General features: G+C 31.4%; 2 protein-coding genes across 4 annotated transcripts; both read left to right on the top strand.

Annotated features, from left to right (window-relative positions):
* Positions 1-5,843: 5,843 nt before the first annotated feature.
* LOC115722365 (beta-galactosidase 9-like) lies at positions 5,844-16,247 on the top strand. The gene is made up of 19 exons (XM_030651560.2): positions 5,844-6,126; positions 7,050-7,145; positions 7,238-7,350; positions 7,857-7,923; positions 8,363-8,455; positions 8,583-8,726; positions 8,894-8,982; positions 9,277-9,382; positions 9,878-9,965; positions 10,118-10,239; positions 10,670-10,873; positions 11,557-11,789; positions 12,599-12,714; positions 13,289-13,386; positions 13,781-13,891; positions 14,197-14,307; positions 14,662-14,870; positions 14,960-15,281; positions 15,844-16,247. The coding sequence occupies exons 1-19, from the start codon at positions 5,932-5,934 to the stop codon at positions 16,000-16,002; spliced, it is 2,676 nt and encodes an 891-aa protein (XP_030507420.2). The 5' UTR covers positions 5,844-5,931; the 3' UTR covers positions 16,003-16,247.
* A 531-nt stretch (positions 16,248-16,778) lies between these two features.
* LOC115722477 (uncharacterized) lies at positions 16,779-21,599 on the top strand. Of its 3 annotated transcripts, none has more exons than XM_061103906.1 (11): positions 16,779-17,033; positions 17,489-17,608; positions 17,707-17,767; positions 17,991-18,061; positions 18,976-19,040; positions 19,288-19,332; positions 19,417-19,497; positions 19,627-19,694; positions 20,256-20,304; positions 20,974-21,131; positions 21,221-21,599. In XM_061103906.1, exons 2-11 carry the CDS (start codon positions 17,500-17,502, stop codon positions 21,285-21,287), a joined length of 774 nt encoding a protein of 257 aa, XP_060959889.1. In that variant the 5' UTR covers positions 16,779-17,033; positions 17,489-17,499; the 3' UTR covers positions 21,288-21,599. The 3 variants fall into 3 exon arrangements, with proteins under 3 accessions (XP_060959889.1, XP_060959890.1, XP_060959891.1); XM_061103907.1 differs by having other exon boundaries at positions 16,780-17,033; positions 20,259-20,304; XM_061103908.1 differs by lacking the exon at positions 17,489-17,608 and having other exon boundaries at positions 16,822-17,033.
* Positions 21,600-21,747: the final 148 nt, after the last annotated feature.

Genomic DNA, 21,747 nt, shown 5'->3' with positions numbered 1-21,747 from the left:
TTTTTTGTTTTGTTTTTTATATTTTCTTTCTGGAATGTCAATATAATAATAATTATTATAACAAGTTCAACTTTTTTTCTTACAAAAAAAATTATAATAATAGCTTAAAAATTGCATTACGGCATCATCATAATCGTCATCTTAACACCATGTTTGGTAGGCTTCCTTTAACGCAACGGCGAATTCAATACCAGTTTCATCATGCCCTTAAAATACTTAATTTATGAGGCGTTTGATTGGGAGGAATGAAAATATAGGAATAGGAATGGAAATGAGAATGAGAATAGGAATGAAATGGAATAAAAGTTAAAATGCATAAAAAAATTGATAAAAAAATCATTAATTTTTTTCTTGTTACATTGGAATGGTCATTTCTTTCTTTTTAAAATGGAATAGTCATTCCACCAAAATGGTAGAAAGAGCATTCCATTGGAATGTCATTCCAATACTTTAAAATGCAACCAAACAAAAGAATGGAATGAAAATGATTTATTTTCCATTTCATTACCTCCAACCAAACGCCACCTTAGTTTTATTATCGGTTAAGTTAAAGGTTCGAAAAAGATAATCGTTTCTCTTGTAGCTAATCTTTTTAATTCGCTTTATGATACCTTTCAAATTGAAGTTAAAGTCTGAATTACATTACTAATTCTACTGAGTGTGAAAACTTAGAGAACTACTCGAGATTAACCAAAGCGATACTAATATAACTTACATTTTATTATAGATACTAAATTTTTGTAAAATCATAATATTTTTTTTTGTTTATGTAGCAACAAAATTATTGGGTTATTTATTAAAAAAATGTGATATTTTTGAACAATTATTAAAATATGTGTATTTTTAATTTTTGCTTTTGTTTTAAGGTTTTAGGCCATTGCTTAGGCTATCTTAATAAAGACTCGACCCTATTTAGTATGAAGGATGGATGGATAGAGTGAGAAACATATGTATTATTATTATTTAAGATCACTTCTTTATTTAATTGACATTCCTAAGAGCTTTATAATTAAATTTTATTTGATTTGACATTTGTAAGAGCATTAAAAATTATATATAAAAATATTAAATAATTTATAATATTGAAAATAAAATTTAAATATTTTATTACATGAGTAATTATTTTTTTAATGTATAATAAGCAATTATTTGAATTAAAATACCATTTTAGACCCTGTGTTTTGTAAAAGTTACAGATTGGACCCTGTATTTTGTTAATAACAAAATAGACCCTGTATTTTCTAAAATAGTAAAAATAGGACCCTAAACTTAATTTTTGACAACTTTTTTTTAATACAACCAATTTGAAGACAATGTTTAATACGAACAAATACAAAAAAAATGTAAACAGTTTTGTCATAACACTTTTAGATCGGATTATAATTAAACTTTATTTTGACAAAAAATCAATTCAGGGTCCTATTTGTACTATTTTAGAAAATACAGGGTCTATTTTGTCATTTACCAAAACACAAGGTCCAATTGATAACTTTTGTAAAACAGAGGGTCCAAAACGATATTTACTCATTTTTAGCATTTGAATTATTTTTTTGAAAATTTGTAAATCATCTTAAATAAAATACATAATATAATTATAAAGAAGAAGAATAAACTATTTTTTAAATACCAAAATATATAAAAGTTTTACTATAACATTATTTTACATCATTATAAATAAGTCGGTGTCTATTTTTAACGGACTGAAAAACAAAATAATGTATGGATTATAGACCAAAAAACTTAAATAAACTTGTTACTATTTTGACATAATATTTTGAGTATATAGTTTGCATATATGGATGTGTCATGTGTGACAATGTGGGACATGTTATTAAGCAAAATAAAATAAATAAATAATAATAAAAATAAAGTGTGACATGTGTAATATGTTTTTTTAAAAGGATGACATGTGTATATGTTTGTGTAAGCAAAGTAGCTCATACTATGGATAATGATATTTTGTGAATATGTGAAGATAATTCTAAACTATATTGCCCCATTAGTCACAAATGACCTCATTTTAAATAAATTAAATCCTATCCAACTTTATAATACCATTTAAATTAATTATGTTTTTGCCCAAATTGGTGTACCACCATCACTACAAATTAATTATTGGATAAAATATATATACATTTTTTTAAAAAAAAATTACATCATACTAGTATTATTTACTATAGAGTTTTTTTATTATTATTATTAATTGTTGTCTTTTTCTTATATACATAATATATACTATTTTGATGTGTATGCAAAGTGGCCATCACCCTATTAACATTGATAAATTGAATCCTATCAAACTTTATAATAACAATTAAATTATGTTCGATAATTATTATACAAAGTGTCATATGAATGCGACTAAATATTAAGTTTTGCATATTTAAATTTAATAATGAACATAAAAAATTACTAATAATTTTGAATGTGGTAATATAGACACCATTAATATGTGTTACCTTATTGAAAAGTAATTATTGACAAGGAAAAAAATAACTTTGTGAATCTATAATAGATTCACTCTCCTTTAGGATTTCTCATTTTAAGGATTATCCACTCAAGAACCAAGAGGAGAACAAGAAACTTCATTAAACATAACAACAAGAACAACATGAGTCCAAGCCAAGCCTAGAAATAGTACTATTAGAACAAGAGTTCCAACAAGAGCACATATAATAACAAAACAAAACAATAAAAGACCATAAACACATAACAAGAAAGAAAAAAGAAAAAAAAATATCAAGAAGACAAAAAATATTTAGCCGAAAATTTCCTTGTATTCATCTAATAGAAGGGTGGAATATAAAACAGGTTTAACACTCCACTCTTTCCAATTTAAGAGTATGACGAGCAATGTTGTAAGTCACAAATTTGGCCTTTTCTGTTGATCTTGTGAAGCGTCCAGAGTCGACCCTAAAATAAGGCGAGCTAAGCCTGCACTTAGGGTCCACTCATCTTTGGAGCTCAAATAAAATAATATATTTTAAAAATATATATAATTTTTAAAAATACTATTTATTCTTATAATAAGGGTTCAATTTTTTCTTTCTAAGGTCTATTTTAATTCAGGACCAGTCCTAAAGCGTCTATTGAAAAAAGGAGGAGTTCGATCCCCAAAAGGCATCATAATTTGACATGAAAAAGGGCTTCGTCGGGTGAAAAGGTTCAACAAGTATTTCGTAGCATCTATTTGGAAGGTAACAAACTTTCAAGCTCTATCACATACAAACGGGACTGCCCACAATATCACGTAACTTGCGAAAATGAGGATTAGAACATGGGAAGCTCAAGCAAGCAATAACTAAATTTTTCTCCTTTCAATTCCTTGCAATAAGGGCGAAGACCAAATTAGTTGACAATAAATTAAAATTTTAGCCACCAATTTACAAAATAAACTCAAATTTAATAATTAATTTATCATAACTTATATATATGAACCAAATTTTAAAAAAGGAAGAAATTTTGAAGACTAACTTACTAAAATCTATATAATATATGGACCTGCATTACAGATACCAATAGCTTTGTCACCGACCCGACCATTGATAGAGCCAGTTAGAGAGAATGAGGCCTAGGGATGTACATTTTCTCTATGAGGATAGGGCCTCAGGAGGACCCACTTCTAATGGGTCGAGGATTCTCCATCTAAATGGGGAGTAGGGCATGAACGGAGATTATTTTTCGTCCCTGAATGTTAAATGGGACGGGGATGATACTCTCTCGCCTCGACAATGGCCCATTTTATACTTTTGTTATCTTTTTCGCAATATTTTATATTTGTATTTTTTTAGTATATTATTTTAGGCTAATTAGTAATTTTCCCCCCTAAATTTTGACATGTACTAAATCGTGCTCCCTGAACTTTTTTGGCCGTTAAAAATTCCCCTCGAACTATCGAGATTGTTAAACTTAAGGACTTTTGTCTAATTTTAGTAAAAAATTCTAACATGGATGAAAGTTCAAGGGGCGTGATTTAGTACATATCAAAGTTTGAGGGGCACGATTTGGTAGATATCAAAGTCTGGGGAGCATGGTTTAGTACATAAACAATTACTGAAACAGTAAAATTGAATGAAATTAGACATAAGTCCTTAAATTTAACAATCTCAATAGTTCGAAGGGAATTTTTAATGGCCAAAAAAGTTCAGGAGACACGATTTAGTACATGTCAAAGTTCAGGGGGAAAAATTACTAATTAGCCATTATTTTATATTAGGAGATTCCCTGTTCCGTCCCTGCCCCATTAGGGGATGGGGATTAAAATCGTTAATGGTAATGGAAATGGGGGAGCAGTCCACAGTAATTTCCCGTCTCGTGTGCATTCCTAATGGGACCTATAGCCCCACCCCCCCCCCCCCCCCCTTTTTTTTTTTTTTTTTTGCTTTTATGTATTCACATAATTATGTAAAAAAAAGAGCAATTTGTGGCATAAATACTTAAGTTTAATTTATGGTTGCAAATAAATACATAAGTTTAAATTTTTGGTGGTAATAATACATAACTTATATTTCTGGAAGACAGTTAAATATCAAGTCATTATCCACGTGTTATTTTCTTATTAGTAAATTTAAACTAATTTTGTTAAAAAAAAATACAAATTTAATGGCATACACTAATCAAGAATTTTCACGTGACAATTTACTTAACAATTAGCCCCTAAATACACACCGAACTTTCAAAATTAAATTTATGTATTTATTTACAACTAAGAGTTAAACTTAAATATTTATGAACAAATTACTCTTAAAAATATATATATCTATATATATATATGGAAGAGGTTTCAATGGTTACATTTTTATTGTAACCATCATGGTTACATTTTTTTAAGCCATTGGATTACTATTAAATGGTTGTGATTAATTTGGAAATTAAATAAAAATAAATTATAAATAACTTGTAACCTGAAAGTAACCTAATCATTTATTTCCTTATAAAACTTTAATTAAGATTAATTATATTTTAAAATTAAATTATTTATAATTATTAATTAATTTTTTGCAATTTATTACTACATAAGGATCTTTTAGCAATTTATTTTTTTACACTTAAATTATTTAGAATTTTATAGCAAAACTTTTTATAATTTAAAATTATACACATATAATTTCAGAATTTAAATTTTATTATTCTTGTAATCTTAATTTTAAATTATTACACTTAATTATTTAATTTTTTAATTTAAATATTTAAAAAGTAAAAAATGAAATAAGTTGAAGGATTTTTTAGAAAAAAAATGGCTGCACTTGTTATCGATTGATTAGCTTGAGGCCTCATACTTAGTTCATATAATTGTAACAAAATAATTAAATATCATTTAAAAATAATTAATTATTTAAAAATTTATTATAAGAAGAGAATTTTAATTTGTGTCAAAAGAAGTTTAATTTTTGTAAAAAAATAAATTTTATTGTAAATATTATAATTAAATGGCTTAATTATTAAAATAATTCAAGTAAGGATTTAAATATAAATATTAATTACTAAAAGAGGTCTTGTTAAATATTTAATTAATTATTTTAAGAAAATAGTTAATTATAATTAAATAATTCTAAAAAAGGAATGTCTATTTAATTAATTATTTTAAGAAAATAGTTAATTATAATTAATTAAATCTAAAAAAGGAAAGTCTACCTATTGGTAACCTGCTATTACAGGTTAAAGAAAAATGTAACTATATGGTTACAATAAAAATGTAACCATTGAATAGTCACCCATATATATATATATAATTATTATCAATTTGCCCCCAATTTACAAATTGGACCCGACCCGACCCGAACCGAATGACACGTAGGCAACAACCGGATAACTGCAACATCTCTATCGTAATTTTCCATTGCTTACTCCGTTGGCGCGTAGAAACCACTCTTAACAATAACAACACTCATAACTCTCTCTCTCTAAGATCAGTAGAGAGAGAGAGCGAAGATGGTAGGGCGAAGAGCTTCGATGACTCTCCCATGGCTGATTTTATGTCTCAGCATTCACTTGTCTCTGCTCGCACTCGCCGCCGAGTACTTTAAGCCATTCAACGTCAGCTACGATCATCGGGCTATGATCGTAGACGGAAAACGTCGCATGCTCATCTCAGCCGGTATTCACTACCCTCGAGCCACTCCCGAGGTGCTTAATTGCTTATTATACTGTTTTTGTGTGTGTTTGGTTGCTGAGAAAATTTTGGCTGAAATTTTGATGATTTGAGTGAATTATTATTTAATTTGTGAAGTTAGGAGACTTGGATTTTGTGTAAGGATAGAGTTTGTTTTGGTTAATTTGTGATGTTCTTTGATATTTAGGTGGATGAGAAGCATTATAGTCCTAAGTAACGCTCAAACTTGATTATTTATTTTTGAACAAATTCATATTCATTAAATGGAGCAATCGCTCAAAAGAATAAACAATAATTTAGAAGGAACAGAGTTGCTATCAATCGAGAATTTTGTGACAATGAAATGCTCAGCTCGATTTGCAGAACACTTAACAAACATAACAAAATGTAACGAAACATTATGTAATAAACCCAACAAGTTTTTACAATCATCAATCAAAAACTCAAATGCAGAACACATCTGAAATGAGCTTCGAATAGCTTCCACCACCACTATGCTATCTGTTTCAATCGTTGCTGAAGAATATTGTTGAGTCTTAAACAGGAATCTGTGGTATGACATGAATTTTCTATATAGTTTACACTTATTCTGATTAAATTGTTGCTGAAAATGAACAGGAGTTTGATCCTTGCTCCAAGCCCAAGTAATGGCAGTCCATTTTTCTTTTCTTTATACTAGTCGGTCTTCTTATTTTGTGAAATTTTGGTGCAGTTGGTGCTATTTTAGGCAATTTTGACTTGGATGATTTCCTTCATGTTCTTCATTCAGTTGATCTTTATGTGCATTGTTTTTCTTATAACAATTTTTTTTTGTTCATCACAAAAATTGAATGCTTAAGAATATATTATTTATATAATATGGATGTATAGTTCATTCTAAAGATGGTTTATGCTGCTATTTTCTGAAACATGTTCTGTTCATGCCCCTTGACATCAGATGTGGCCCGATTTGATTGAAAAGAGCAAGGAAGGTGGTGCAGATGTGATCCAGACTTATGTATTTTGGAATGGGCATGAGCCTGTCAAAGGAGAGGTGATATCGTAGATAGAGCCTTATTATTGTCTTGAATATGACTAATTTGTTTGGGCTAGAGTATTAACTTTTCTTCTGAACTTCCTTTTTAGTACAATTTTGATGGGAGGTATGATCTTGTTAAGTTTGTAAAGCTAGTGGGATCCAGTGGACTCTATCTTCACCTTCGGATAGGTCCTTATGTTTGTGCTGAGTGGAATTTTGGGTATGGCCTTCTCTCTCATTATGATTTTACACAACTTTCTCCATTCTAAATTAGAACTATGTCCGAGAAAGATGACACTGTGGGTCAAAAGTATGCAAGAATGCCATTTTATATTCTTTCTCTTGTAATGAGTTTTGAAATTTTGAAAGTAAGGAAATAATTATCTCTATTAAAATGCTTCTAGATAACTAGCTCAAGATGTTATTTAACCAATTTACAGGTTCTTTTGGGGCTTTTACTTCAAAGGAATATAACTATATTGTTCTTCTTATATTTAAGGATTTTGTTGAGTTTTCTAGTTGATCCTTTGAAATATTTCTGGTTTTTATCACATTTTTGTAGACCAACATCCATATACCTTTTGTATTCTCTCCGTTAATATTTTACAAGCAACTAGGTAATTACTACCTTCTTAAGGGACAATGTGATTGTAAAAAAAAAAAAAAAAAAAAAAAGAGGGTAATAGTTACTGGAGTGTCACTTGATTAAAATTGATAATCATGCAGAGGTTTCCCAGTATGGCTGCGTGACATCCCCGGCATAGAATTCAGAACAGACAATGCTCCTTTCAAGGTATAAAACTTGTATAATTCCCATGCTTGCAAGGTTATGTTTGTACTTTTTTGGTTATTCTTATATATATAGCACTGGGAGTACCCATCATCCAAGCCATAGTGTCAGTTTAGAGTAATTAAAAGGAGAGAAATTCATAATTTTTATGGTGCTTGTCATTTTTGGGTTGGGTTAGGGCGCCTTGAGATAGAGTGTGAGCAAGAAATTAAATCTTGTTCCAGTATATTGAAATTGGGAAGACTGACAATGAATTTTTTGGCTGTGAGTAATGAGATTTACTCTTAATTCAGTTTCTTTCTTTCTTTCTTTCTCTTCTAAAACTTTATCCGTTGTTGACTTTCTCACTTAAAAACTAGTTCTTTTGAACGATTTTTATCATTCTAGTAGATTTTGTTGTTTATACATATAATATTTTGATGTTACCTTTCTTTTTTGCTAGGATGAAATGCAACGTTTTGTTAAGAAAATTGTGGATTTGATGCGAGAGGAACAACTGTTTTCATGGCAAGGTGGTCCAATCATTATGTTGCAGGTTGGATGCATTAAAATTTGAGCATTGCATACATAAGAGATTAAAAGTTCATTTAAACCATGTTCTACTTCTTTAATTGTTAAGATGATTCACATATGCTTGTATGTTCTTACTGCATATTTATCAGATTGAAAATGAATATGGAAACATTGAAGGGAAGTTTGGGCAGGGAGGAAAGGACTATGTTAAATGGGCTGCAAAGATGGCTTTAAGCCTTGGTGCTAGGGTTCCATGGGTGATGTGCAAGCAAACTGATGCTCCGGATGAAGTTGTAAGGTCTTTAGCCATTGTTTTAAATTTGTCTGACCTTATATATTATGGCTGTAAGAATGTGTAGGGACCTGGATAGGTGAAACTTCCAGAGCAGTGGCGGATAAATTTTACAACGTGTGATACCTTAATGTGATGTTTTTCATAAGTTGCTTTCTTCATTTACAGATAGATGCATGCAATGGATACTACTGTGACGGTTATAAGCCAAATTCCTATAACAAACCCACACTTTGGACTGAAAATTGGGATGGATGGTAATATCTTATAAAACTTCATTTTTTTTCCCTTCATGTATTATTTTGCATTTTTTGTTTGTTTGTCTTGTTTTGTTTCTCTTAATTACTTCAGCTTTCGCAAGATGGTTCCCCCCCTCCCCTTCCCTAAACTTGCATGATTTTATGCTATTTGTCGTTTAGTATGTAGTGCTGTCATCCAAGTAATGCTTGTAATTTTATAAATTTCAAGCTATTACTAGATAGATTCCATTTACAAATGAACTTTTGTGCTTTATGAGCGATAAATTATAATTTTAGGTTACTGTTTTAAAGGTATACGACATGGGGTGGAAGATTGCCTCACAGACCTGTAGAAGACCTTGCATTTGCAGTCGCACGCTTTTACCAACGTGGAGGGAGCTTTCAGAACTACTATATGGTATGGTAATATTGACTTTGCACCAGCCAAATTTCTAAAGCAAAATTTTCACTTTCAGGGTATATAGTGATGTTAAAACATATGGAAATTTGTTCTTACATATATTGGTGATTGGCATATGAAAATAGCAGAATTTTTGTAAGACAAAGCAGTAACAGAAGACTTTCTTTGGGATAAAATAAAACTCTGGGTGGCAACCTGGGTATAATTTAGTCAGGGATGGGAAAAATTATGCGGCTTTTGTGAGCAAATTTAGATCTCATTCTTACTTTTTTGATTGTACTTTGGGTACTTTTTGAGGGTTTCATGTTTCAATCTTATGATGCAAACATGAACCTATTACTTTATAATTTAGTCTAATAATTAATACCAATTTTTGTTTCTTAAAAAAAAATTTCATACTTTATGCCATCAAGTTCATATATATACATATATATTTTCATTCTTAATTATATGTGCATTCTGCTGCATCACTGGTCATCTGTGTGGTTGCAGTACTTTGGTGGAACAAACTTTGGTCGGACTTCTGGCGGACCATTCTATATTACCAGTTATGATTATGATGCTCCAATTGATGAATATGGTTAGTGACTTTTGATTATTTTTCTTCGTGCTTTATTTGGATTTTTTTGTTTGTCTATTTGAGGAAAGAGTGATTTCCATATAAATATTCTGAATCGAAAGGAAAATAAGTGCGAAAATATTTAGATTAAAGCATGTTTGGTCATTGTGTAGGCTTACTGAGTGAGCCTAAATGGGGACATCTAAAGGATCTGCATGCTGCTATAAAGCTCTGTGAACCTTCTCTGGTTGCTGCTGATTCACCCCAGTATATTAAATTAGGACCAAAGCAGGAGGTTGGTGTGACCCACTGTTTTTCTTGCCTAACTTTTGGTTATGTGGGCACATGATAACTCATAATTGAAATAGAAAAGGAAAATAAATTATAGAAACAAGAAAAAACTCACTGTCACGTATGCCTACTTCATGACATGGAACTTAGCACTTACCTTTCCCGATCACTATGATCATCTTTAGAGTGTGTAAAGAGATTTTATATTCATACTTGTTAGAGATTTATTTTATTGGTTGGGATTAGATGTGTATCATTAAAGTCTGTTATAAAAAAGCTTAATCCTCTCATGCTTGCGACTTTCCAAAAAGATACTGTACTAGTACAGATTGTTCTTCGACTGCCATTAATAAAATAGTATTCATGTGATTTTGCTAGCATTTGATGTGTCCAGGTCCTAAATTTATTCTGAATCGTTCTGTGATTATTTGCAGGCCCATGTATATAGTGAAAATGTGCTTGGTGAGGACCTAAATTTCAGTTTGAACCAAACTAAAAGCAGATGCTCTGCTTTTCTTGCAAATATCGATGAACATAACTCTGCTACTGTAACATTCCGTGGTCAGAAATATAATTTACCAGCTTGGTCAGTTAGTATTTTACCTGATTGCAAAAACACAGTGTTCAACTCTGCAAAGGTAGGTGTTTCTATTCCTGTGCACTTACTATTAATGAATGGGCATTAAGCATTTCTTGCCTATGCATCAATGCACTATTACCTATGTATCCTATCTAATGCTAATCTATTTATTTGAATCTGAGTGTTAATCTATTTATTCGACTCTTCATTGTTAATTGTTCTACATGAGATCAAACTACCAATTAGTATGTATAATTGACTTGGTGGATTTTTAAAGAAGTAACTTTTTTTTCTTTTAAACTATTTTATGTCATCTTAAATTTATTGATAGCATGAGAAAAGCTCTCTTCCTGCTATATATCTAGTTGCTGAAGGAACTCAATTGCAGAGATTTTTTTCTTCAAAGTTGACTTGACACATTATTTGAATGTTTATTTTAGTTAATGTGTTGTGCAAACCTTGACTAAATGAACAAGAGGATGGTATATGAAATTATAAGATATATGCATCTCTCTTCCCATTTTTGATCTTAGATAGTTTAGCTGTTGTACATTCCAATTTTTCGAATGGGTTTCTGGAGTACGGTCTTTGTTCTTGTTGTATACTATAATGAAGTGTGCTAATTAATTGATTTTGAGCATGCTTCCTGTCTTTTGTTTACTTGATAATATGGAAATGTTAATGATTTTAGCCCAGCCTTTCTCATAAGTATTTGTGCTTTTTCTTTCCATGCTTGAGTAGGTTGCAGCACAAACTTCAGTCAAATCAGTAGAGTCTAGTTTGTCTCTTTCTTCAGATATCTCTTTAAGCCAACAATTTGGGACTAAGAATTTCAGTGTCTATGTCACAAAATCCTGGATGACCGTTAAAGAGCCAATTGGCATATGGAGCAACGATAGTTTTACAGTTCAGGGTATATTGGAGCATTTGAATGTGACAAAAGACTATTCTGATTATCTATGGTATATATCCAGGTAAATAGTTGTTGCTGTTAACGCGATGGTGACTAAGACTACTTGTTTATATTGAGTAGTTTTATAGCAACCTTTACTTTTTTCATCTTCTTTCCTCTTTTCCCATTGATTATGTTTTTTCTTTTTTTTTTGTTTGGTTGTAAAGGAGAACTTGTTTAGGCTACATGTCTATAACTGACCTCCCATCTTTATTAAGAACCCTTGCTTCTGGCGGAGGAAAACTTGGTAACAAATATTGAAACTTAAGGAGCTAACTGACCTCCTCCCCTTGCTTATGTAGACTTCAACTTGTTTTTCATTTCATTTCTTTTCTTTTCCTGCTTGGTAGACAATAACTATTGATTGACCTGGAATTAGAGTGACGGCTTTCGCCCCCAATTATGCATTTATTTCATTTCTTGTTCATTTGCCTCGAGATTTCGGTCGCCTTCTTCTCTGATTCACTGTAGTACTACTGGAATTAGGAATTATTTTTTTCTGATATTAAAACTTTATTGTTTAATTCAAGTTTTTTTTTTCAATAAAGAAACAATAGTGTTTTCTAGTACCTTCCCCAGCACCAATTTTTTTTTCCTTACATTAAACATGATACTTCTTTTTCTCTTCTTAGTAAAGTAGGTAAAAAGAAAATTCATTAAAGAAAATGGAAAGTTACAATAGATACTATGTTTCTTTAGACACATCTTTGATTGGGAGCTGACTTGTGAAGCATAATAACAAAAATATGTAGCGTTTGATTAATGTTGAAGCATTACTCGTTCCCTAAACCTTCCTATGCTGTCTTTTAATACCTATTCTTCAAAATGTAGAATATATATTTCGGATGAGGACATATCATTTTGGGAGGAGAATAATATTAGCCCAGCAGTTAAAATTGATAGCATGCGTGATGTTCTACGTGTATTTGTCAATGGCAAGCTTGAAGGTAAATAGCGATGATAATTTTTATAAGGTATGCATGGAATTGTGATATTATGGTGCCATTTATTAATATTTAATTTAGCTCTTTGGTGAGGTGATAGTGGTTTGGGTCGTCGGGCCAAATAAAATGACTTAAGTCCACTTTCATCACTTTTACATATCTTTATTTCTTGATTCATGTTCTAACTTTCGATGTTGATGAAAAATTGAGTCAATGCTAATGGCGAAGCAATGATACCTGATCTTATTAGTAGATAGCCTTGCCAACCTCTTTGGTTTTTTATGTATGTGACTTCATCTATACACATCTGTGATGTAAGTGCATACTGTGTAGTTGTATTGTTTTCTTGGGACTCATACATATCTATAAAATCTGTTGTTACCAGTTCACATGCTTTCTACTTTGGAGTTTCATGATTGTAATCTTCTCGAATACTTATAGCAGTTGCAGTCTTTCTGAGCATGAATATTACATTGATCTTATATAGAAGCAGGTTATACTTGGTCAATGTTGTTTATAGTACAACTTCTTTGTTTGGCCATTGATATATAAGTTATTGCAACTTTTTGAAGTGAAGGCACTGTGAGCGGCCGTTGGGTGAAGGTTTTCCAGCCTGTACAGTTTGTCAAAGGATACAATGATCTAGTCTTCTTATCTCAAACAGTCGGCTTGCAGGTAGATTCAGCACGTTCCAAGCCAGTGTTTTAATTTCTTTCTGAATCTTTCATGTAGTTTCCTTATCAGTTTTAATGGTACAAATTTGTATTACAATGGATGATTTCCTTTGTATTACATCCTAGAAAGCCTCTGAAAGACTGCTTAAAATACCAATTACAGAGAAGCATTGAGAAAGAGTATGCCATAAAATGCTTTCTTGTTGTAAAACCATAGAGCCAGCCAACCCAAGCCTTAACTTTTTCTCAGATAAATCTTATGTCCTTTTCTACCTCATTGAAAATTTTATTTCTTACTAACCCAACCTAAGCCTATTCTTTATTGAAGTTTTAAGTACTATAACACGAAGACTATATATTGACACTTGTTATCATATGATGCATTAATGATACAGAATTATGGCGCTTTCTTGGAGAAAGACGGAGCAGGGTTTCGAGGAGAAGTGAAACTTACTGGATTTCGAAATGGGGATATAGATCTCTCAAAGTCTTTATGGACCTACCAGGTATGTATTCAATTTCAAGGTTTCATTTTCTTTGTATTGGCCATGAAAGTAAAAGTTGTTGGCTACCTTTAATATACTTTTGTTCTCTTTCTCATGCTTTGCTAGTCAGTTAAATCGTGTTCCACCTAAATTCACTTTTTAACCATAGATAATGGTCTAGTAGACATTTCTTCAATACAAGTCAATGACTTGTTTCGAAAAAGATAAAGAAAGACTATTTTTTATAGGCAAAAATTCTAGACACACTTTAATAAAGTCATCATTATTTAATCAAGTGGTATTCATGTTGCTTAACTTGGTTCCAGGTTGGGCTCAAGGGAGAATTCTTGAAGATATATGCTGCAGAAGAAAATGACAAGGCAGAGTGGACTGATTTAAGTCCAGATGCTGATCCATCAATATTTACTTGGTACAAGGTAAATTTATCTTCTAAAAGAGTAATTTTTGAAAATAGCAAATGTAATTTTATTTTTATTTTGAGATTTATTCTCACAAGATATAGTATGCTTGGCTCTGTTCTCACTATGTAAATCAATTCTAGCCATTTCTACTTGCTACTCAAATAAACATAAGGGGGGTCACATGTTTTTTTACATTGCTTGAGAATAGAGTGTCCATGACTATGTAAGGCATTTTTTGCTGCTTGTTTTTCAAGTCAATTCTATGAGCGGCTTGTTTCTCAAGCCTTATACTAGAGAGAGTTTCTGATGTCTGAAGTTCGATCTCTTTGCTCACAAATGTTCTTTTTTTCTTTCACAAAATCTATGCAGTCATATTTTGATGCTCCAGCCGGTACTAATCCAGTTGCTTTAGATTTGGCAAGCATGGGAAAGGGCCAGGCTTGGGTCAATGGCCACCATATCGGAAGATACTGGACTATCGTTGCCCCAAAAGGTGGATGTCAAAATGTCTGTGACTATCGAGGAGCATACAACTCCGATAAATGTACAACTAATTGCGGGAAGCCTACTCAGACCTTGTAATGCTTCTATCTAAAAACTTAAGCAACACGAACTAGTAATTACTAAAAATCATTCCGATTTGTTAACTGTACCTATTGATCCTCAGGTACCACATACCACGGGCATGGTTAAAGGATTCAAATAATTTACTCATTCTTTTCGAGGAAACGGGAGGAAATCCTTTGGAGATTTCTGTCAAGACACGAACAACTCGGTACATTTGTGGTCAAGTTTCAGAGTCTCATTATCCACCTCTCCATAAGTGGTCGACTAAAAATGATTTGACACCGGAAATGCAATTGCGTTGTGAAAATGGCTATACAATCTCTTCCATAGAGTTCGCGAGCTACGGAACTCCTCAAGGTAGCTGTCAGAAGTTTGCTTTAGGAAAATGCCATGCATCTAACTCATTGGCCATTGTTTCTAAGGTAAAGTAACTCAACTACTTCTTCCAGTGTGTTTATTCAGTTCAGGCATTTGCATATGATAACACTGCATCCACTCTTACCCAAGATGAGTACAACAAAATCTAAGATTCGAGTTTCTTCTAGGAATTTTACATAGCCATTGTAATAATTTCCAAGATGAGTTCAACACTATGACTTGTGCATTATTGTACTTCTAAATTTTTCAGTCCATTAAAAATGATCTCTGAATTATTCATAGTGTCTGTTGTAAAATGATTTGTCAAGTTTAATTAATTACACGCATGGTGCAGACATGGCAATAGTCTAAACAACCATGTCATTATTCTATTTGTCACGTGTGATAAAATTTGGCAGAAGAACTACTTTACTGGGAGTACAATAATGCATAAATCATAGTTCGGGGGTAAAGATTCTAAATAGTATAAAAAAAATTATGCCATGTAATTCTTGTAAGCTGCTCAGTGTTTTGACTTAAAAGAGAGTTGAAGGTAAGATTGACTTTATTATGCTTCATATTCACTTTTGATCCTACAACCGAGCTGATCGCGATCTCCTTATTCAGGCCTGCATAGGCAGAAAGAGCTGTTCTGTTGAAATTTCGAACCTTGCATTTGGAGGTGATCCGTGTCGGCGCGTTATCAAGACATTGGCTGTTGGGGCAATATGCTCACTGTCATCATCATCAAATGTTGGTTCTCCTCAGCTCTTGTCAACCATGTAGTATTACATGTTGGCGGGTTCTTCACCAATTCATGGCGCGATTTTAGGCTTACTGTGTTGTAATATTCGGTTTCACTGCGTATGTATGTATGTTTATGTGTTTTATATTACCATGGGATTGAAGGTGGTGTAAATAAATATGTGATACAATACTTTATTTAGTGCTATGAGTAATGATCCTTCTGTAAAGAAACCAAATGAGTTAAATTGGCTTAAACAAATAATAATCATGATCATCATTATGTATGTATGTATTTATATGTAGGGCTTGGATTTCATCTTGTGATAAGATTTATTAAAAATAGAGTAAATATATCATTCATTTTTTATCAAAATAAAATTTAATAATAAACTAATCTAGAAGTGTTATGATAAAATAAGTCAGAAGTCTTATGATAAAACAGGTTAAATTTTTTATATTTATATGCTAAGAATTGTTTTTAAGTTAGTTATATAAAAAAAAATTATCAAAAATTGAGTTTAAAGTTTTATTAGTATAATTTTTAAAAAATAAGGCTTATTTTGTCATTTACACTTCAAAATATATTTTTTAACAGAAATCAAAATAAAAATTCATATAATAACTAACGGAATAATTTAAATTGTAATCAAAATTTATATAACAACTCACGTAAAAATTATTGGAATAATTTAAACTGTAAATTTAAAAAAAAAAAATAAAAAATAGTGTAAGAAGTAATTTTCTAAATTTTTTTTAGCAATTGAAATTTCTAAAAATAATATAAATTATACTGTGTTGACTATATACTATCATTGTAAAATAAATTTATACTGTGACACCATCATGCGCCAGTAAATTAAATGCGGCTATTTTGCATATTTTAGTAATTGAAATGTTTAGTTTTACAAATTTCTCTGATCTCAAAGTGAAAAATTCGAATCTCTTTTTCTTCTGATGAGTTGAGCTTCAGAGTTTGCATGTGGCGCTGGGTAGAAGATGATTTGATGAATTTCGCAGAGTTGGCGCAAACCCATACATGGGTTTCGAATAAAGAAGAATAATCACTTCAGGTAATCTTTCTTCTATTTGGGTTTTTCAAAAAGTTTTCCTTTTTAAATAATCTATATCCACTAACTCATTGTAGATTGAAGAAAGTAGAAACCTTTTGATCTAAATCAGCTGTGTTGTTACTTAGTACTTCTTTGATTGATGAATTATTCAAATTTTGTAGTAATTCAATGATAATACAAAATATGTCTGATTGATTGATCCATTGAGATAATTGAGATTGCTACTGCAATTTTTAACTAAGTCTTTTCTTTCTAAATCTTTTAAATCAGAACAAAATACAATTGTGATGAGACTTGGGAAAATATCCACACTTTTAACTTGGAAGATTTGATGAATTAGAATGTTAATGTAAACCAAAAATAAAAGTCTTACATATACATGATAATATATAGTAGTAAGCAATAGTGTTGCCCTCTTTGAAAAATTGTTTGTCATTGGTTTTGGTTGTTTGTAGGTTCATTCTAAATGGGGTGGCTTGTCATTATTAGTTCTCTTATTGCACTGTGGTTAGCTTCTTTGTTCAGAATAATCCATGGCTCACGCTCATCTTCCAATGATGTTTTTTCCCCTAATGGTGGGTGATGAAATGATATGCTTTCTCATAATGTATCTTAACTCACTTAATGAGTGTTATCTTTTTTATGCTTTGAAAACACTTCTTCTTTTAACCAGGTGGTGCTCATAATAAGAGAAATGTCTTGCTGGTTGTTGCCCACCCGGATGACGAGTCTATGTAAGCATTGAAATCTTATGAGCAATTTTGAACGGTTCATAATTAAACACTGCCCATATTGTTTTCTTTACACTAATTAGAATGTAGCCACATACACCCACAAAGGAAAAGGAAGAGAAATAAGTGAAATAGTTAGTGTTGTTGTGCTAATCGAATCTCAAATTATTTGAGGTATTTTTTATTATGCTATGTGTGTTTTGAAACCATTTGCAATATCTTTCAGGTTCTTTTCTCCAACAATAAGCTACCTGACTTCCAGAAAGTACAATCTTCGCATATTGTGCCTCTCGATTGGTAACCTATATTGCTTTTTCTTTGATGGAATTCTTACAATTTGCAAGTATTAGTTCGAATTGGATTCCAAAGCAAAGAATGGTTTTTCTACACAACTTATAGAAAATGTTGAATCCCTCATCAAATGTTTCTTTTGTCTTCAGTTTATCTGGTTATTATTTTTTTTCCTTAGAAGCATAATTTGTAGTAATTTGGAGAAAATACAATGAAAAAAATATGGTAGAAAAACCACAAAAATAGAAACAAAAAGAATGGGATTTTACAACAAACTATTCCAGTTTCCACATTTAAACTCGTTTAGCATTGTAAACAGTTATAGTTACCCAGCATATTATCCTCTCCCGTAAAGACTCGATTGTAGATTCCCTTATTTCAAAAAATTTGTTGTTTTGTTTCTTTCCAACCGGAGATTGCCATCGCATCAGTTTTCTAAGAACAAAGATGGATTTACCCCCTTTTACTTTAGTGTCTAACAAATCTATACGGTGCTTGAGGCGTACACTTCTCCAACCTGAATTTTTTAAGCTGCAAGTTCCATAAAGTGAATGTGAACCTGCGTTGGAGGAAAATATGGTCTATGGAAACATTGTTTGCTTTGCGTAAGTCTCTTTGAAAGTGGAACTTCCAATTTTTGTATCCCCCTCCTTCCTCTGTTCCGAAAAGAGGAATCTTGTTAGCTCTGAAAAGATCTCAATTTATCTGTTTATGGAAAAAAAAAAAACCCTTCATTTCTTGTTACTATGATGTTTATGGCCATATCCAAAGCACTTGTTTACCATTTATTACAATGTCGTTTCTCTAGAATCACCAATGGTGGAAATATTAAAGACTTGTTGTGTATGAGTGTGTTATAGTTTTGTTAGGACAATGTCTTCTGGTTTTTCTATAGCATCTTTTCGGTGCTCTTTTTGTAGGTGATGCTGATGGAAAGGGAAATGTAAGAAAAGAAGAGCTCTACCGTGCCTGTGCAGTCCTTAAGGTGATTTGCAACTGCGCTCGGTTAATAATATTAATCACTAAATAATGTAGTCTTCTAAAGTATACACTTTAAGGTTCCAAAGTTCTCTTTCCTATCTTTGGTCCAAGCTTTCCAATACATTTTCCATTCTGCTGACTTTAATTCATCGATTTTTCCAAAAAAATTATCGTGTTTGCGTGTAGAACTTATGTTATTGAAAAGGAGACCATGTTGTGACATTACAATTCATTCATAATCGTATTTGTAGGTTCCACTTGAACATGTGAAGTTTCTAGACCATCCAGATCTTCAGGTTCAGCATCACACACATGTATTACTGCTGTTTGATTTTTTAAACTTGAGGAGTCTATGATTTGATATGTCAACTTATCATTAGGATGGTTTCGGCAAAACATGGAATCATAGTCTTTTGGCTAAGATTATCGGAGAAGAAGTTAACGATCATGATATTGACTTCGTAAGATTCTTGTTCCAATAAGTTTAACGTTTCTCCTAAATTCTAGAGAATTGAAAGCCGTTTCTAATCTTTCAAATTATATTTTTATCTTCCTGATTCTGAAATTCTATTAACATGGCTTTATTTCAGATTATTACTTTCGATAACTATGGTGTTTCTGGTCATTGTAATCATCGCGATGTTCATGATGGGGTAAGGTAAGTGAATCTTTAGAAGAACAAGAAATCAACATGTAAATATTGTTTCTTTACTTTTATATTCAGTTTTGTACCGAAAGCATCTAACTTCACCATTTTGGCATGGGAATGTCGAGTATGTAGTATGTACTAGGAGATAAACAGCTGAAGGGACCTTTTGGAACTTTGCTTCTGTTAAGGAGAACTACTTGATTGACTCCATTTTTAAATTCTCTTTTAGAACTCAATGGAAAATCTGTCACTGACTGTATTTATACAAAAGAATTTATTCAGCTTTGTAAATGGGTTCTAAAATTTTCCTTGAAAATTGAAAAGCAACAACAACAAAAGGATTGAGAAAAAATTATTTCTGGGATTTTATGACAACCATGAGTACATAAATTTGATGATTCTCATGCTTTGTTTTAATCAGTTCTTTCTCTTAATTATCTTCTTTGTATTCCCATATTCAGAATAAGGAATTTACCTATTTGGTACCCTGAGTTTTCTCGAGAAACAAGTTTGGTAACCTATGTTTTCAATAATCCTCGTTTTGAGATTTCATTTTATCTTTGTATGCAGAAGGCTCTTGTATGATGGTTCACAAAAGGACATTGAAGCATGGGAACTTGTACATTTTCTTTCCTTTGAAAATACATTTCCCCAACTCTCATAATTGGAATTTTCATAATTACCTTTGATCCAAGTACTTTAATTCTCATACTAATACTATATTTTCTTAAGGCTATATACCATTTGGATCAATTTAGGATAGATTAGAAATCACGTCACAATAGTTAGAGTTTAGGGATAAAAATGTTTGGCAAAAATCGGTTTGAGGTATTATTATGTTCATTTTTACAGAATACGATATCTGAATTGTCGTTTAACAAAACAGAATGGTCGATAGGTATAATATTTGCTCTTTTCTTAATAAATACTATGATTGGAAAAGAACCAATAGGATGATTCAAAAAGAGGAAAATTTTACATGAGCTCATTGTTTTATTCCATGCTTATATGAAATCAAATTATTTCGATCTAAATTGTCATTTAACAAAATAGAGGGGTGTGGGGTGACATTTACTATTTTCTTAATAATACTACGTTGGAAAAGAATCAAGAGAATGATTCTTAGAACAAGAGACAAATTTTACATGAGCTCATTTGAAATCTAATTATTTAGAGGGCTTGATAATTTTGAGCTATAGAACTTCATTCATTCTTCATCAACTCTTCTAGATTGATTTATTTTACTCATTGAGGTGCCATTGCTATTTGCTTTGTTTTGTTCTCTTAGGTGAGCACCAACATAGTACGCAAGTATAGTGGACCGCTCGATGTATGGTTCTCCCACTTCTATGCCATACTCTCGGGTGGAGGGACGCTGTGCTTGTTAAACGAACATACTCAAAAGAGTTTCCTCGCAATGGCACAACATTCAAGCCAATGGGTCTGGTAAGCATGCTTCTCTTTTTAGTCGTTGAATGGTTGTTGTTCTAAGTTTTATGGTCTGGTAGCTCGAAAATGTGACTTTATTTTTGTAGGTTTCGCAAGCTCTTCGTCGCATTTTCTAGCTATACGTACGTGAATACACTTAGAAAGATCGGCTAATGAAAGCTCGAATGAGGGAGGGACTTATTTTGACACATTTCTTAGGGTTCTATGACATTATGGGTGAAGTTTAAAATAAAATTTTTGTACTAATAAGCTTAGGTGAAGTTTTGTGATTATCTTTTCTTTACTATTAAGATTTTTAGGTAGATTATTTTTTTTGTTATATGACTTTGTATATTGTAGTACTAGACAACTTTGAGAAAATTTTAGATGGTTTAAATTGTAATTTACAAGTTTTGTTATCTTGTAATGGTTACACTACTTATTAACTCTCTTGATTCATGACTGTTTAGTTTGATTTTCTTATTATCTAAGAGATCTCACTTATGCAATAAATTAGATTTTTTGTTAGAGCATATTCCTAGTTTGTTATCCAATTTTTGTGAAGCTCTTACTCATGTTTGATGTATGATTAATAGTCACACATCAATTAGAAATTCTTCTAAATGAAAAACAC

This window comes from Cannabis sativa, chromosome 9, assembly GCF_029168945.1.
Source record: "Cannabis sativa cultivar Pink pepper isolate KNU-18-1 chromosome 9, ASM2916894v1, whole genome shotgun sequence".
Lineage (NCBI taxonomy): Eukaryota > Viridiplantae > Streptophyta > Magnoliopsida > Rosales > Cannabaceae > Cannabis > Cannabis sativa.
Note: the sequence above shows the minus strand (reverse complement) of the source record. Positions and strands in the feature narration are given on the sequence as shown.